The sequence below is a fragment of the Chaetura pelagica genome, unplaced genomic scaffold (genome assembly GCF_000747805.2).
Source record: "Chaetura pelagica isolate M959 unplaced genomic scaffold, ChaPel_1.0 scaffold76, whole genome shotgun sequence".
NCBI lineage: Eukaryota > Metazoa > Chordata > Aves > Apodiformes > Apodidae > Chaetura > Chaetura pelagica.
Genome location: NW_009970723.1, coordinates 7,792,344 through 7,811,243, shown reverse-complemented (window position 1 = coordinate 7,811,243; position 18,900 = coordinate 7,792,344). Strand labels below are relative to the sequence as shown.

Below are 18,900 nucleotides of genomic sequence, written 5' to 3'. Positions count from 1 at the left end.
ACAAAGGGCTTCTTCAAATACATTGTAGATAGAACTAACACTAGAGGCAATACAGGCCCACTGCTGAATGAGGTGGATGCCCTGGTGACAGAGGATATAAAGAAGGTAGAGGTGCTGAATGCCTTCTGTGCCTGTCTTTACTGCTGCAGGCTTTCCCCAGGAGCCCTAAATCCCTAAAGTCCCAGAAGAAGCCAGGCTGAAGGAGGAGTTTGCTTTGGTAGAGGAGGATTTGGTTAGGGATCAGTGAAGCAATCTGGACATCCATAAATCGATGGGTCTGGATGGAAAACACCTGTGGGTGCTGAGGGAGCTGGTGGATGTCATTGCTAGGCCACTCTCCATCATTGGTAAGTCGTGGGCAACTGAAGAGGTGCCTGAGGGCTGGCAAATGTCCCTCCAGTCTACCAAAAGGGCAAGGAGGAGGACACGGGTAACTATAGACTGGCCAGCCTCACCTCCATCCCTGGAAAGGTGATGGAACAACTTGTTCTTGGCACTATCTCTAGGCATATCAAGGATGAGGGGGTCATTAAGAGCAGTCAACATGGTTATACCAAGGGGAAGTCATGTTTGACCAACCTTCCTTCTGTGAGGAAGTAACTAGGTGGATAGATGATGGTAGGGTGGTAGATGTGGTTTATCTTGATTTCAGTAAAGCATTTGACACTGTCTCCCACAGCATCCTCGTAGATAAACTGAGGAAGTGTGGTCTAGATGATCAGGTAGTGAGATGGATTGTGAACTGGCTGAAAGGAAGAAGTCAGAGAGTTGTGGTCAATGGGACAGAATCTAGTTGGAGGTCAGGGAGGAGTGGCTGACACACCAGAAGGCTGTGCTGCCATTCAGAGAGACCTGGACAGGCTGGAGAGTTGGGCAGGGAGAAACTTGATGAAATTCAACAAGGGTAACTGTAGAGTCTTGCATCTAGGGAAGAACAACCCCATGTACAAGCACAGGTTGGGGGCTGACCTGCTGGAGAGCAATGTAGGAGAAAGGGACCTGGGGGCCCTGGTGGACAGGAGGATGACCATGAGCCAGCAATGTGCCCTTGTGGCCAAGAAAGCCAATGGCATCCTGGAGTGTATTAGAAAGGGTGTGGTTAGTAGGTCAAGAGAGGTTCTCCTCCCCCTCTATTCTGCCTTGGGGAGGCTGCATCTGGAATACTGTGCCCAGTTCTGGGCCCCTCAGTTCAAGAAGGACAGGGAACTGCTTGAAAGAGTCCAGTGCAGAGCCACAAAGATGATGAAGGGAGTGGAACATCTCCCTTATGAGGAAAGGCTGAGGGAGGAGCTGGGTCTCTTTAGCTTGGAGAAAAGGAGACTGAGGGGTGACCTCATCCATGTTTACAAATATGTTAAGGGGGAGTGTCAGGAGGACAGAGCCAGGCTTTTTTCATTGATGTCCAGTGAGAGGACAACTGGCAATGGGTACAAACGGGAGCATAGGAGGTTCCATGTAAACATCAAAAAAACCTTTCCTGTGAGAGTGACAGAGCACTGGGACAGGCTGCCCAGAGAGGTTGTGGAGTCTCCTTCTCTGGAGACATTCAAAACCCGCCTGGACAAGTTCCTGTGTGATGTGCTCTAGGTGACCCTGCTCTGGCAGGGCAGTTGGACTAGATGATCTTTTGAGGTCCCTTCCAAACCCTAAGATTCTGTGATTCTTTCTCCTTCCCAAAGGAATACTCTGCTTTGTGATAGGTGGAACAATATTAACTTAATGATAGCTGGAATAAAACATACTTATAATGTTAATAGATCTTCACTGTAAGAGTTCAGGACAAGATTTTTTCACAAGCTATTCCAGCTATATGGCAGCTACAGCAAATTCAGAAGTTCTTCAGGGACATACAGAACACCTGTATAGATTTCAGATTTTCTAAACTTAATAGGAAAAGCCCAGAAAAAAAACAACACACATTATACCAGAACAAAGTTCTGGTTGCAAACACATTCTCAAGACTAGTAGAACTTACCCGAAGCTTTTTGATGAAGGACAGCAATTCACTCCTAAATTAGGGACACAAATAACTGTGTAAGTAATCATCCACAGCAGAGAATATAGGCAAAGTTAACATACTGGAAATGAGAGTTGGTAAAGCAAATTCTTCACCCACAAAACACTCCTTTATCTCTAAGTTTACAAATGCTCAAGCAGGTAATTAACTTCAAATACAGTTACTGTCGAGTTTTACATTTAAAACACATTATATAAGAGCTATCTGTTTTTCCATCAAGCTCTAAAATGCATGAAAATCACTTTGTAAGTCAACCATTGCCTCTAAAAGGGAGAGAAAGTGTAACTATCCAAGCTAGGGTTGCAACAATGACCTACAGGCTTACAGAAGAAGGTACACTGTGATCATTTGTAAGGTACACATAATAACAACAGGGTCATTGTTCTTTACTGTTTGAATCTGGGGTCAGAACAGAATCAGTATCCTAGAGTACACCTGTACTGCTGGCTTTCCTCGCCCAAGAACACAGCTGAAACCTACAGCAAGCACATACCCTCTTCCACCCATCCCACAGCAGCATAAACAAAAGCAGCTGGTCTTCAGGCACATGTTAACCTGATTAGCTCAAGAAAGGCAAAGAAGCAGTCAATATTGACAGGTGCACCTTTTCCACATTTTTAACAAGGGAATCTGTTCAATATAATAATACATTCCAGAAGTTACCAAAACAGGCAGCTTATAATCGACTTGGAGCTAAGAAGAGACCGAAAACATTTAATGAGTGGATAAATCAGAGAGTCCTGAATCAATCTATCAGTCAGTTAATGTTAGCAGAGGTTAGGTAACTTGACAGTAAAATTACTCTAGTTAACAGTGGTGCCTTCTTTACCTTCTCTGCAGATGCTCAGCTGAACCAGAATTTCATTTCAAGATGGAATAACATCTTCAGAATATGTTACTCAGAAGCCTAAAGCTAAGCACAGACACCTATGCTGTGAGCTAGGTGTTTAATACAGTTATAGAAGCAGTTAAGTGTCAGCCAGCAATCTGCAAAGCAGCTCTGTTCAGTGTAAAGCAGACACCTCCAGCCAGTCAGCTGAACTGCTCTCCGGAAGCCAGTGATTTTGCTGGAAGACCTACACTGATTACAATGGGAGCACAGGCCTATCTGCTTTGGTGTCTGCGTACTGACCTGAATCCCACACACTCCTTTTCTCTCTCTGGAAAGGAAAGTCAACACATCATCCTAATACCCAGAGACACCAGTACAGACTGTTCACTTGGTAGATACCTTTAGCTGCTGCCACTACTCAGAGTGGAATCCAGACAATTACTGAATGAAACTTGGGGTCAAACATCCAATTCAAACAATCTTTTAAAATAATTTTAGAAAACACACCTGTACATAATGCCTAGTGTAGACTCCCTGTGCTTTATCAAACTCACTCTGCCATCATTGCCCCGTTTGTGCTGGTTGGATACACTGCAGATCTGTACAACAACTTCCCAAAGGTCTTTAGCTGTTCGTCTGCTTTCTTTGGGACCTGGAAGTTCTTTGCATGTAGCAGCCAGCAACTGTCCCAGCTATGCAATGCAAAAAACCAAACAAACACAGTTTTGACTGAGTATTGACTACAGCAAAGGAATTGTTGGTATTTAAAATGGATAAGAAAGTGATTTTAAGTTACAAACTACAAAGCAACATGACTAAACTGGAAGGAACCTGGAAGACAGGAATTAAACAACAGAGGATTTTTCCCTTTATTAATTTCCTTAAGGTATATTTCATTACTATGAGCTCCAGAAAACAAGGTTACACTCTACTTAAGTATATTACACAAAACCTAAAAAGCATGAAATACAGTTTTACAAAGACTAACCTCATAGAACTACCTCTGTGCTATACAGAAAAAGCTGAACATCAAAATAGAAATTAGGAAATACAACATGCAAGCAAAGCAGACGAAAAATTAATCTGTCCTGTAATATGATCTGCATTCAGCTTCAGCACCTAACTCTGAAGTAGACATGATGCTGTAAAACCATTTTGAAAGTAAAGCTGCAAAAAAGGTAGAACTTGAACATCTCCAGAAACTCAACAGTGGTTTTAGATTAAAAAATGGAACCAATGCATTTGGAAAACAAGTGCCTTAGGAACAGCAAAACAAGCAGTCACAAAGCCTGAGCTCTGCAAACTTCTCGTAACTCCCACATGAACCTAAGCCGAATTCCAGCTAAAAAGGATAGTTTATTATGGAAGTGCTGCAGGGTTTCAATCAGTTTATGGATCATAGCCACACATGCCTGATGCTTATGGAACCAAACTCAGCTGGCAGCCAGCAAGGGCTAAGATGCAGTTTGTTTCATCTGTTCTTGCAGCATAGCTTCCATGTCTTTCACCAGCTGTCAAACACTTGTTGCTACGCCTGGCTGTCTTCTGAGACAGACTTAATTCATTATAGCTACCAAACCCAACACTCCTGAGACAGAAGGGTACCTGCTTTTACAAGTACAGAAGACTTCAACAGGAAAAAGTCAATTGCAGCCCTACAAGGCTTTGGGATTGAAGTCTCATTACCTTCACATAAGGATTAGTTTGAACCAGAGGTAACGGAACCTGCATGGTCAAATACTCATTCTCACGCCAGTTTAACAGGAAGGCAACACATTCTTCAGCTATCACTTGTCGAAGAGGAATATCTGGAAGAAAAGAGTTTCTCTGCTTAACCTTCTTTTAAGGTTTTTGGTGCGGTTTTTTTGAGAATACATGGCATTATATGAGAATAAGCTAAACCCATTCCCTCCAATTAGCCCTTTCTGTTCCATAACTTCTATCACAGTAAAACAAGATGCTTAACCATACAAGAGACTGCACCTCTAAAAATAAGCAGCAACAAGAGCTTCCTCCAACCACAACAGTACAGTGCTACCCCCTCAGTATAAAACCATGCAGACTGCTTTAACGATCAGCAGAACTTTTCAGGTAAAAAGGCAGACACTGATCCTGTTCCAGTCCTTTAAACGGGATTAACCAAGGTGTCAGTGTCCAGCAATGTACAAACATCATGATGTTGCTGTTCTCATTTCCAGCTTCTAAAAACTAATAAAACTGCTAAACACTCATTGAAATCAGTGTCAAACTTCAGCATTGTTTTTCCAATTACACACCTAAATAATATATCTACCATAAAAAGTTGGGGTTTGTTTTTGTCTTCCTTTCTCCCAGGCTTTGTCCTTTACTGTGTCCCAGGAAAGACAGCAATGTACTTACCAGGTACTCTCATTTCCAAATATCCTCGGACTCTGCTTATAAGATCAGAAGGAGGACGTTCTCCAGAAACACCAGCTCCAGCTTCATGAGTGTAAATGTCCAAAAGCAGCATTTCATTCAGCATGACTTGACGGAGTTTTGGAGAGAACTCTGTCACAAGCTCCAAGCAAGCAGCAAAAAGCTGTTTTGCATGGACAAAATCCTGCAATTAAGAGGATATGCATTAATGGATTCTAATGGATTCATAAGGGAAACCACTAAGAGTTAAAGCACTGTTCAGCTCTATCCTGGCTGAGAAAGGTGTCCACAGAGGCATGCCTATAGAGGCATCAGTCTCAGCATCATTATCGTTAGCATTGCTCAAGTATCTCACAAGTAACATTTACATGTTTGACTCCTTTCAACTTGCTATTAAGCTTAATAGTTCCAACAGTTCCAGATTTTTCAAACAAAACAAGAAATCTGGTGTGTTTTTGTTCAGAAGTAACAACTGGCATACTAAGTACAGTTCTGTTTTAACCTTGTAGTTTAGCAAACTACAGCATTGTTAATTTCAAGGCAACTAAAACAGCATTCCAATAAATTCTTTATGTAAAACAGTCAAAAGAACAGCACTTCATATCAATAAGCCAAACCATCACCAGGTTTAGATAAAATGTGATTGAGTACATCGTAATCAAAACTTCGTATGGATAAAGTTTCCTCCAGGCCCAAGTCACAGGAAAGCCAGTGTCCTTTCTCTACTGATGGAGCTTGAGACAGAAATATTTAGCCATTATACAACATAGAGCTTGTTACTACATCGCCCTCACTGCCCAGTTTTTCAGTTATTTTTCTGAAAAAGGGCTTTGCGTATTTTCAGTGCTGTTGAAATCCAGTTGCCCAAACTAACTCACCTGTAGCTTCAGATAACCTGCTCACCTTAATTGCACAGCAGTGTAATCCCTTCGCCATAAGGATGTAGACCAAATCCCTAGTCAGATTGTCTTTGATTCCTAAAATAACATTGCCGTAAACATTTGGTACTTCCCACTGGGAGAGAAATGCACAGGACATTTGCACAGAAACAGGTTTTAGAATTCACATCACTGCTTAAACCATTAAAACCAAAACTGAAATACTGAAAATGATCGACACTTAAGTATCAATTCCCTCATTTTTACATCTAATCAAAAGTAATCTATTGCTCATGTAGAAATACAATAAAAATTGTTGAGTACTTTGTTTGCTTAGACTCCAAATATGCAATAATTGGGAGGGGGGGGGAAAAAAAAAGATCTCTTCCTGTCTCCTGCTTCCAGCTTTTAATGACAGGAACTAAAAACTCTAATCCTACTGCTAACTGGCTAGAACACTGGTAACAAAAGCTAAATACATTAGTTTTATCACAAGAAAAGCTTATGATACAGTCAGTAATTCTTTAAAACAAAGGTTTTACCATTTGTTTCAATACTTTTAATAGAGAATGTCAGTTTAATGTGTATCATCATTCTTATTAAACCACCACCACTATGTGTGGGGGGAGGGAAATCACCCTGAGGATGACAAAATGTTTACTGTTCTCTGCAATCTTTGAATTACACTCTCTGAGGACCACATGATATAAATTACCTTATTTGAAACTGTCCAAAATTGGCGTTCTGAAGTCATACCATGCAACTCAATTAAGATCTGTCGAATCCTCCAAGGATCTACTGACAATATGAGCTGATGTTCAAGCTGGCCAATATTGACACTTGCTGAAGCTAAAAGAAAAGCCATCAGGTCTTCCCACATTCCTTCTTAAGGTAGACACCTTTGTTTAGTATGTAACATTTTAAACATAACACAGTAAGAAGAGCAGATACATATGTGCTTTTGTAGGTCACATATATCCTTTTGTGCCCTTCCACAAATACCTTGTGCTAGCTTCCCAGACCTAGAAGACTGCTTGCCCTTTTCTCACACGTAGCAGCTCTGACTACTCCCTTATCCTTGCTTAGCAGTAAGCAGTAGATTCAAGACCTGCACCAAAAAATGTGTTCCTATGCTGTCTTACATGAAAATAAGCATTTTCACATCTGGCTTAAGTAAACACAAGTCTGCATGACAGCTGAAAAGGTGAGTTCCTTCCAGTTTCTATCACCATGTGGCACCTCTTACGACAGCTTTGACAGCTGCAGCACAGCCAGCCAACTGTATCTGGAAAATGATCTGGACAAAAAGATCTCAGTAGGTTCACTTCGGTAGGTTTAAAACTTCATCTAGATGGCACTCCTGGTCCAGCTCATCACACAGTCACACAAACATTAGTGCTGGTTTAAGTACAGGGGCACAGGACCCTTACTGGGAACAGCTGCCACAGACAGATTTGGTTCAAACCAACTGCCACATCACCTCTTCCACTTGGTCAGTTAGGACACATTTGTTTGAGCCTATCTATTGCACTCAGTTGAGATACAAGCAAATAACAGCCACATTCTTGCACAAGTAGGACATTCACCAACCAAAGGCATTTGACACTGTCCCATATGACATCCTGGTCTCCAAACTGACAAGGCATGGATTTGACAGATGGACCACTCGGTGGACAAGAGATTGGCTGGGTGGCTGCACCCAGAGAGTTGTGGTCAGTGGCTCAATGTCCAAATGGAGGCAGGAGACAAGTGGTGCCCCTCAGGGGTCAGTACTGGGACCAGTGCAGTTTAACATCTTTGTTGGAGACACGGACAGTGGGACTGAGTGTGTCCTCAGCATGTTTGCTGATGACACCAAGCTGTGTGGTGTGGTTGACACCCTAGAGGGAAGGGATGCCATCCAGAGGGACCTTGACAGGCTGCAGAGGTGGGCCAGTCCAACCTCATGAAGTTCAACAAGGCCAAGTGCAAGGTCCTGCACCTGGGTCAGCACAACCCCAGGCACAAATACAGGCTGGGGGGAGAATGGCTGGAGAGCAGTCCTGAGCAGAAGGACTTGGGGGTGGTAGGTGATGAGAAGATCAACATGAGCAGCCAGTGAGGACTGGAACCCAGAGAGCAACTGCATCCTGGGCTGCATCAAAAGAAGTGTGACCAGCAGGGCCAGGGAGGGGATTCTGCCCCTCTGCTCTGGTGAGACCCCACCTGGGATACTGTGTACAGTGCTGGTGCCCTCAGCACAAGAAAGATATAGACCTGTTGGAGAGGGTCCAGAGAATGGCCACCAAGATGATCAAAGGCCTGGAGCACTTCTGCTATGAAGACAGGCTGAGAGAGTTGGGGCTGTTCAGCCTAGAGAAGAGAAGGCTCCAGGGAGACCTTACAGTGGCCTTCCAGTACTTGAAGGGGGCTTAGAGGAAAGCTGGGGAGGGGTTTTTCATGCAAGCAGATAGTGATAGGATAAGGGGTAATGGTTTTAAACTGAGAGAGGGGAGATTTAGGTTAGATATTAGGAAGAAATTCTTCTCTGTAAGGGTGGTGAGGAACTGGAATGGGTTGCCCAGGGAAGTTGCTGATGCCCCATCCCTGGAGGTTTTTAAGGCCAGGCTGGATGAGGTTTTGTGCAACCTGATCTAGTGGTGGGGTTCCTTGCTCATGGCAGGGGGGTTGGAACTTGATGATCTTTAAAGGTCCCTTCCAACCTTAATGATTCTATGATTGATTCTAAAACTGTAAAGTATTCTCTCTGAAAACATTCTCTAAACTTTTTCTGAGAACAGACCTGCACATAGTAGCCTTAAGCATGGAAACAGGTAGCTGTTTGCACATGTTCATGGAAACGCTGGGAGAATTACCTGGGATATCATAAAAAGAAGTCACAGGTTTTGTGCACAGGTTGATTCGAGGGGATCTCTTCCGCATTTGATCAATGAGCAGCTTCCGTTCATCATCTTTCAGCAGTTTTATGAACAGCTCATGAGATGAAATCATGAAGACAAACTGAAGATCTTCCAAACCCAAACACAAGTTTCTAAACAAATAAAAAAGGTAATCCTTGAGCAGGAAGAAAGTGCTTATTTTTCCAGTTCTAAATTCTCAAAACATTGATTGTGCTGTATTACATTGCTTACAAAGTGTAAATTCATTTTATCTTAATAAGGGTACATACTTGAGAAATGCTGCCATTCTTCTCTTCAATGCTTCAGAAGCATTTTCCAAGTTTATTGATCTTGAACAAACCTGGGAAAGCAAACAGTAAATAGTTAAGCAGCCTCTTAGAACTCTTAAAACACATAGTTACAGTCAGTGTTACTGCCCAGTAATCTGACCCACAATTAGTATCATGCAGTAACTCTCTCTCCAAATGAAGCAACAAAGTTATGTGATAAACACTGTAGCCAACACAGACAAACTTGAGTTTCTTTCAAAAATCTGTGCACAAGACAGGCCTTTTCAACCAACTGTGATCTTCCCTGAGGCACCATTCACATCATCTTTCCTATTCCTCTGATATTCAGGTGTGCAGACACCGAGTGCTACAGTATCAGTCAGCCTCACCTGATCATTAAGTATATATGAAAGTCCTTTTACATGAGTTTAAAAATGAAGCAACATTTCTAAGTGCAAACCCATAAGATTCACTAGGACTAAGTTTACAAAAAATTTAAAAGCAGTAGTTGAAAGATAACTAGATAGCTAAACTTAATTATCAGCTTGCAAAAATATTGTTTTGGAGAAACATGTTAAAGTCCTAATATGAGCAGCTGATGCACAGCTTTTGCTTCCTCTGAAGCAAAGTACTGTCAGTCAATTTTTGCCACATGTTTGAATTAGTAAAAGACAAGTCTCAAATTTCACAAAGATGATATGAAAATAACAACAAAGCAACAAAGAAATAAGTTTAGTTTGAGCAGGAATACCTTCCTAAAAAGCTTCACTGAGGACTACAGTTTAATTCTCACACATAATTCAGGATCATTTAATGACATGCTAACTTTTGCAACAAAGCTGGTATGGGAAAGTGGTCCTCTTCAACAAATGCTTTTTAATTTCTAGTTATCTTGTAGAATTTGTTCCTGAAAAATCTCTACATAATTTAATGATGTCAGGAATTGCAGCAATTTCAAACCTCAGCTGAAGCAACAGGTCAACATTGGTTCCTCCTCAACAGACAAACAGATGCAAGATGGATTACAGAGTACAACTGTACTAACTGCAAAGAAGTTGAAAAAAGTTTCAGAAGTTATCTTACAAAGTACTTTTCTCTGCTTCAGAAATTTGAACATTACTTGCAACATTAATATGATTCTATTAGGAAAGAGCTATCTCACTAAATAGTGTTTCCCCTTCTAATTTCAGGTAACTTCTTACCTCAAGGAGGAAGTCTATTTTCTCTTTGCTGGGTTTCAGGAACAGTTGGCAAAACAGAACATCAACTATTCGACCCTGCAATATATTGCAGACTGTGTTGCACACACAGACTTTGAAACAAACTTCATCCAGAGCATCATTCCTGCATGAACACAAAACCAAAGATCACAGAACTGCTCTGATAAACACAGAGTTGGTGTCATAGCACAACTCCAGATGCCAGATTCCAAGACAAGTTTGCAGCACAGGCCTCTTTTCAAGACTGCACTTTGAAAAGCTTCACTTGGCTTCTACTGGAGTTTACCCAGGACCTCACTTTTTTAAAAAAAGAAAATTCCCTCCCTGCCCACAGCTGTTTCACATGCATTTTTCATTAGTGCTTCAGCCTGAGCACCACCCAAACTCCAACTAGAGCACTGCAACTGGCACAAAGGTGCACTGCTTCTTGGCAAGCCCTGAGTGTAGCAGGCAGTCTGAAACACTTCAGAAATATCTATACATCTCAGAAGACACAATCGTTGGACAAAAATCAAAACCAATAACCAGAACCTATGGCTTTCTTCTCTTAATCTTTGTGTGCTTTAACTTCATTGCAAAGTCATGCTTTTCCATCTTTCACTGTCTAGTACTCATGATTGAAGATGCTCTGTTACCAGCCATATCACAAATGAAACCACCCCTACACCAGTGCTAACCTACAGCCTTTAAGATCCTCTTCTAAGAGATACTTTACTTCTCTCTGAAAAGCTGAATTCAGTAACTACTAAACTCTTACATAAAAGGTTGTCACCAAGAGGCTGTGACCACTGAATTCTAGATGTGGCCATGTGCTCAGCATTTCTCAGTTGGGAGCCATCCACAAGCTGCCCTTTTAACATCTAAATTCTCTCTGCTTATTGTCATGTTTTTCTTATGATAAATATACTATACTAGCCCTTCCACCCTGGGGCTAGTTCAGTGGTGCACAAGGCTCCTACCACAGATAACTACACTGCCAGTGTTCCCAAGGAAGTACACATTACTGCTTACTATGGTTGGCCTGACCAGATTTGACTTCAAATTTTAGAAGACCTCTAAAGAGGTGTTAACTGAATTATAAAATTATATACACACACACAATAAATTATTACTTTCACCACTTAACACATACATTTTAAAATAATCTTATTTTTTCCATATATGGCCACAGCAAGACAAACTGCAACACAATTCCTTGGTTGGAAGATGTAGTTTAGACTCTCACTAATCAAGTTTCTTTGATGTAAGTAATTTTTTTGTTTGAAGACTTTGTATACTTTGCATTAAAAAGTACTGAAATTTACTTTTCTTCATCATCGAACAGGTAAGTAACATCTCACCCTTGTTGAGCTTTCTGGAAGAGCTCTCTCAGCACTGATTGCCTGAACTGAACAGGTAAACTGAGGGTTAGATTATCTTCAAGGAATATCTTCACTAAGTCCTACAAACACAAACACAGTTGGAATAGTCAATGGATAACGCAAAAACACAAATAAAGCTTTTTTTTTTTATCTGGTAAAAATTATTCAAATAACACAGGCAGCTTGCACCTGTACGTAAGACTAAAATTCGTTAAACAACCAGAAAAGGACCAAACAATAAAGACATTCTCCAGCATCAGAGGGTCAAAGAGAAAAGAAACCAAAATAAACTTCACATCTCAGCAACAACACACCTCAAAAGCCAAATAATTAAATTCTACCTGAAAATTCCAGGTATCGGGTAGTAGGAATTATTTATATTGTATAAAATCCAAGATATTTAAATCTAATATATATCAGATTATGTTATACTCCTATATGCATTTATTCTAAAACACTGTGTTAATGCTTAACTGGAACACTTACATTTATTAAAATCCTTATTAGGTGGAATAATCCACATGGAATGATTAAAACCTCTCAACTATATGTGAATTATTTACCTGATAGTTGCCAGATTTCATACAGCCATGGATTTGAATATAAGGAGTTGCCTGTTGAGATGTATCATCAGATGAGGTAAGGACTCCACAAGCTTGACAGTACCCAGCTAACCGCTCCTCATCAATGGTAAAATGGAGTGAAGATGAACCAATCTGAAAAGAAAAGTTAATCAAATCTTAGTGGACAAAATATTATTAAGTGTGACTCAGAAACATTCACAATTTCCCCAGGTAACAGCACAATAACAAAAGAATGTGTGTGTACACGCTCATTTTTCAATAGCATACTTCTAATTTGCTCTTTAAAGCATAGACTATGATTTGTCTTTTTAGATAAAAATCTTAGTTTTACAGTTTGAGGAATTTAAATATGAAGCAAAATAAAAACCAAAGCATATCTTAGTTGTAAATTAAAATTGTCTATGTTCTGACCTTTTAAAAATAGGAAATCTGATTTCCCAGGGAAAGTAAAATAAAAACAATAAAAACAAAAATGGGAAGTGCTGTATGTTTACCTTCCTCAAGAAATCACCAAAATCATAAAACCACAATGGACGCCAAATGCACCAGTCAAGTCAATCCTTGCAGTGGAGATGTTATTCTTTGTTCATCAACACCATTTGAGTAAGAGAATATTCACCACAAAATGTAGAACAAAGCAGCAATATACTTGTTCAATTACTATCATTTTAAACAAGGCACAACATGAAAAAAAATGGTGTTAAGATCCCACAAAGTTCCTTCAAAGACTGTATGTACCATTAACAGTTATTAAATTGCTAAAGAAGCAAGCAATAATCAACTAACTTTTAGAAGAGCTGAACATATATGCTAATAGAAGACTCATTACCTTTGCAATCAACTCCTTTGTTTTGGAAAACTTTTCTTTAGCGTTTTCATGAACAGCTGCATTTGTAGATCCTTGTTGAAAATAAATTGCACCCAAATCATAGCAAACCTGCAAATAGCATTGATATAAAAACACATTATCTTGGAAATGTGTATAACATTTAAAGTCAAGATGAAGTATTTCAGTGCAAACCTTACACATACTATTCCTATTTTTATCTAATGTACATACACCGCACACCTTTCCTCACATACTTCAATTGTTTCCTCTTTAACTGCCATCTCAGTATGAGTAATTCTGCACAGGCAGTACAAAATTACAAACTGACTTCCCTGTAATTGTTAAGAACAAAATAATAAGCTGTCCTTGCCATATAATAGTTTAGTCCAGGGTGCGTGGGGGGGAAATGAGGGTTTTGGGGGAAGCAACATTTACTTACAGTGTTGAAAAAAGTTCTACTAATGTAAAAATGAAGTCAGTAGTATCCCATTGCATTAAAAAGAGAACACAGGAATATTAACAGAAAAATACTGCAATTTAACTCAGAATTATTACTTAAAACTTCATCTAAAGAAACAGATATAAACTGAAAGCTTTAGTACAAAACGTATGCTACCTGGCACTGTATCTCCTCTGCACTGATTTTCAGTCCAGCTGTAGAGCTCTCCGTTTCTCCATTTACCATACCAGGCTCCATGGCTAATAAATCCAGAGTTCTTATAGTGTGGACATAAAGATCTTTGTTTAATTTAAGTGCTCCTTCTAGGACGAGGATGGAATCAGCAGCCTGCTCTTTCAACTGTAATAGTTCAAACACATTGAAAAAATTAACCTCTTCGCTTTCAGTTTAGATCCGAGTTCAAATTAACACTAGAAATGTAGAAGTACAGTAAAAGAATAGTTTAAAGAATCTTTATACACCTGTCTCACAGCTATGTAGAATCTGTTCCCGTATTTCCTGTACAATAAAGAAATCTGTGACCTCTAATTCAGTTTCAGTTATTCAGAGAAGCAGGACCAGATCTTTACCTCCACTTGAAACAAAATGTTTTTCTTGTTTCACCTATACCATTTTGTCTTTTTGGAGCATTAAGTTACACAACAGTCAGCCTGTCAGCAACTTTTCAGCTGTTCCTCAGCTGAAACAAAACCAGCTTCTATGTGAACAGATTTTTTTCAAAAATTCTGATGAATGGGTAAAACAGTAAAACATCATTCATGCTCATGTATTTGAAAACAAATATGAAGTAAAAAACTGTAGAAAATGTATAATATAAACTCTGTAACTGATTCCAAGTAGTACAAGAGTAGGAAGATGAGCTAGGCTACCTATGGAAGTGGAGGGTTTGCTATTCCTGTTTCTCATGCCTCTCAAAGGGAAACGCTTTAGGAACAACCAGCATTCTGTTGAAAGCTACATACAGAAAACAGTTACTAAATCCTTTTAAAAAAAGCTTTAAGTGTTGAATTTTCCTGCCATATGATTTTGCAGCTCAAGCATGGTATGGTCTTAATTACTAATCACACACTAACTTTGTAGAGGCTTCACAGGGCTCCAAGGATGGACTGACAAAAGAACACTTCAATCATGCAAAACAAAGTCCCTACTATATGCAGTGCAGAGACAGCACTGTCCAAAAAGCACACACTGGAACTGCAGCAGACACCAGAAGTGGCAAACACAATATAAATATAATGAATCCAACAAAACTGGTGCAACTGTTTCTTTCCTGACCATTCATATTTACATGTAAATTCAAGCAAAAATAAGAAGAGAAAAAAGTCTCACCACTTTCAAAATATTTTCAGTTAGTTCCTTTTCTTGCTGCATCTGGTTCATCCTAGAAAATACAGAGAAAGGTCAAGATCTCAATTCTAAAACAAACCTTCATGTTGTTTTACTTCATGTTCTAGACTACAATGAATTCAAAGTAAATTTCGATTTTAAACATCATTGTGCAGGACCACTGACTCTTCTTAGCTAACTGTATCTGCAATACAGAATTATGTAATGAAAAATACAGGTTTTTTGTGTAAATATAATTCAATAAAATGGAACTTTAAAAGTTTTCTTCGCTTTTTCCTTTTGAAGTCAGATAGTTAATAGTAGCAAAACTATAATGAAGAAAGCAGCTTCCACAGCCTCAAGTCTCTTGAAGCATCACTATTTAAATCTTCTCAAACATGTGTTGGGGCAGAAGTGTGTTCATAAAAAATTAAAACGCTTTAAAAATTATTTCCCCATACAGAATTTTTTAATTCCTGATCAGACTCAGATACATATAGGACATATCTATTAAAGATCCATAGTAAAATGAGGAGGAGGAGTACTTTTAATCAACACAATTAACAGACACTCTCTAACAAGTATGGCCTAATACTAGAGTATAAAATTGACATAAAATACTTGGGAAGTACCACCGAGATACTTAGAACCTCATCAGAGAAATTAGTAACATAGAAGTCAATTCCAAATACGGTTGTAACTAGAGTCACACAACTTCTAGAACGCAAAATTAATTCAGACTTTAAATTAATTTGTGCCTAATGAAGCAAATGAAAAGACTTTATTATTTCCCAAGTTACCATACATAATGCAGCAAATTGATATAATGAAGTAACTGTATTAAGCAAGCTACTATAAGTTAAAAAAGGATGCAAGAAATGTATCCTGTTTAACCAAGACAACAAGTATTCTGCCTAGGCAAACTGCCATTCCCCTATCTCCCATGATTTCTCATGCCTCGGTGAAGATACAGAGACAGCAACATATTAAAAGAGTGGAATGACAGATAAATATACGTAGCAAGCATGTCTGATGAGAAAATAAGATAATACTTGCAATAAATACAAGTTTCCATGCTACAGCTAGCCATTGTAAGCAACTGCATGTTATTAGCAAAATTAAAATTACATACAAAATCCAAATTAATTATCTCTGTAACTTACACATTTAACTGAGGTGGACCAGGTTTCATTTGCTTTACAGGAAAGCTGCTTTGAACGATGGTCCTTATAGCCCTATACAGGGGAGAAAATTAAGCAAAGAATGGTATTAGCCTCAGAAATTTAGCAAGCTGATTACACACCTCTTAAAAATACCAAATTATCATTTCAGATACATTATACCATTAGGATACATCCTCTACTCAAGAGAAAATCTAATATTTAAGAAATGCTCTTGTGGCCACATAAAGCTAGAAGACACCAAGATTTTTATCTTTATAGGGTGACAGTTCAAACCACTACATTGACTATTTTTTTAGGGAACAAAACCAGCTGTCGAACAGCTTTTCAGACTCAGCTCCTCACTACAGCTTACCTACAGAATATCAAACTAGCAATTCTGTGATACTTCTGCATATAAGTATATAGACAGAATAAAACATTGTTTTGTTCTATGATGATTTTAAGATTATTGCCTTGAACTAGTTTACCATCTGTTGTAGAGTAGTATTGCCATTGCAGTGGTTGGGGGTAAGCTGGACAGGTCTACATCCACATGTTTGGTTCCTGGGGGAACTTTGCTGATACACAGAAGTTCATTCAGTAGCATGTTCAACACCGGCACAGACAAGCTATTAAAAATAAAAACAAAAGAAAACCAGATACCTCACTGAGTAATCCTACTTCTGTAATTCTTAAATAATACACACTACTACTTAGTACTGAATCATTACTTAACAACATCCCACGGAAGTAAGGGTAGTAAATTTATTAAGCATAATTAAATACTCTGTATCAGATGGCATTCTAGAGCAGGTATGTAGATCAGTGGCCACTATCAGAAGCATAAAGTAAGTTGAAGTGGAAGGCTCCCCTGAAAGGTGAGCTCTTCCTATGCACCACTGAATTAGCCCACACAGACACGTCCCCAGAACAACCCAGCCACCTATAAATGCAGGTCCGAACCAATAAGTTATTTTCAAAGTATTCCCAGATCATACTTGCAGAAGGTAAACCATCACACTTCCATCGCAAACAGAATTTCATGTATATAAAGGGAACATTTCCCTGTGCTGTTATTGCTTATCTCCCTTTCTGCAGCATCCACCAGCAAACAGTGACGTGAAGACTAGGAATGGGAACAGAACTCTGTAGAGCACTCTAAGGTGTATTACATAAAATACACATTAGCTGGGACAGAAGCTTCCCTCATAAAATGAGAAGGCATGCAGGCTGGACTGCTTCACTCCAAGTTTTTGAGGTATAATTTAACACAACTGAAACACTAATTTAGGCATTATTTGAAACTTGAAATTATCAGCTACTGCCAAAGTGCCTCTGATCTCATGAAAAATTTGTATTCTTTGCAACCAGCATTGAAAACAACCAGCGAAACTGTATTTCTAACAATCAAAGTCAGAATTCTTGTTTAACAGACACCAGGCCTGTTATCAAGCTATCATTTTAAACTAACAAATGCTAATTTTACTATGTGAGGTCCAGCAATCTTGTTTTCATTGGCAAAAGCAGAATATAATTACACTATTTATAACAGCAGAAGGTTTAGAAAATGCTAATGCTCAACCTATTATTTTATTCCTTCTGAACCATCATGACTGAAGCTTTGGGTATAATGAGCTAAAAACCAAAAGCACGTGTCTCTAGAACAATCTTAGGCTTCATAAGCTCACAGAAGAACTCTAACCGCTATATAGACATGCTAAATAGATGAAATTACATCAGATTGGTTCTCATAAAAACCACTACAGATGGACAAAATGATCCTATCAAGCCACAGAATCAGCCCAATAGTACCATACAGTAGTGTTGATTTTTAAATCAGGATTATACCTGCACTTTATTGGACTCAATGATCTCAAGGGTCTTTTCCAACCTAAATGATTTTATGACTCTATGCACTTTACAACTGCAGCAAGTGTTGCCCCTCTAAAATTTCACACTGCTAAAGTGCAGCTCCCTAATGTGCCTCATCAGATCACTGAGCAGCCAAAATTATTTGGACTGAAAAAGTTCAAATGCACAGTGCAAAGGTAGAGTTTGTCTGTTTCAACCATTCAGTTCAGTGGATCCAGTTCACAGATACATGGAGTGCTTTACATCAACAAAACTGGAGCAAGACCTCCAACTTCAAACATGTCAGAACAGCGAAACTTAACTTATGTTTTCTTCAGTGACAAAGCTAACCTACAATCATCTTTATGCAGTTTAGATGTGCACATCTTCATGCTTAAGAGTCACTGTCCCACCACTCTAAATCCTAAACAGCGTTGATGTGCTCACACACATTGCCTTTACCAAAACCCTTTTCTAAATCACAGGTGATTTCAGTTGTACCACCCAAGACAGCAGAAAGATGCTGTCAGAAAAGGGAGTAAGACTCATTTCCATTTGTTAAAATAAAGATCTCAAGCCACTTCAGTTCAGTAATTTCAGCACAAATATGCACAGACTATACCTTTTCTCTAACACATCCAAATCCCACTTCAGATGAGCAGCAACTTTAAGAGCAAGAAGTTTTAAAATGCGGTTTCTTTTGTTATCAGGTGGTGGCTGGACTTGGTTCTGTTCGTTCACTGACGGTTTCGAAGCTTGTTCCAGGAACTGGACAATCAGCTGTACAGGTGGTGGATCTGCAAAGAACACAGA

At 39.3% G+C, this 18,900-nt stretch overlaps 1 protein-coding gene across 1 annotated transcript in view; it reads right to left on the bottom strand.

The window, feature by feature from the left end:
• The window catches only part of INTS8 (integrator complex subunit 8), a 29,799-nt gene that overhangs the window by 5,850 nt on the left and 5,049 nt on the right, over positions 1 to 18,900 (bottom strand). Inside the window, exons 2-18 of the mRNA XM_010006508.1 lie at positions 18,710 to 18,884; positions 16,725 to 16,865; positions 16,237 to 16,308; positions 15,077 to 15,128; positions 13,904 to 14,086; positions 13,288 to 13,395; positions 12,438 to 12,590; positions 11,854 to 11,954; positions 10,496 to 10,637; positions 9,294 to 9,364; positions 8,980 to 9,155; positions 6,840 to 6,973; positions 6,150 to 6,260; positions 5,229 to 5,430; positions 4,536 to 4,657; positions 3,357 to 3,541; positions 1,976 to 2,009 (exon numbers count right to left, since the gene is read on the bottom strand). Of these exons, the coding sequence (XP_010004810.1) occupies positions 1,976 to 2,009; positions 3,357 to 3,541; positions 4,536 to 4,657; positions 5,229 to 5,430; positions 6,150 to 6,260; positions 6,840 to 6,973; positions 8,980 to 9,155; positions 9,294 to 9,364; positions 10,496 to 10,637; positions 11,854 to 11,954; positions 12,438 to 12,590; positions 13,288 to 13,395; positions 13,904 to 14,086; positions 15,077 to 15,128; positions 16,237 to 16,308; positions 16,725 to 16,865; positions 18,710 to 18,884 (2,162 nt within the window). The remainder of the gene's footprint in view (positions 1 to 1,975; positions 2,010 to 3,356; positions 3,542 to 4,535; positions 4,658 to 5,228; positions 5,431 to 6,149; positions 6,261 to 6,839; positions 6,974 to 8,979; positions 9,156 to 9,293; positions 9,365 to 10,495; positions 10,638 to 11,853; positions 11,955 to 12,437; positions 12,591 to 13,287; positions 13,396 to 13,903; positions 14,087 to 15,076; positions 15,129 to 16,236; positions 16,309 to 16,724; positions 16,866 to 18,709; positions 18,885 to 18,900) is intronic.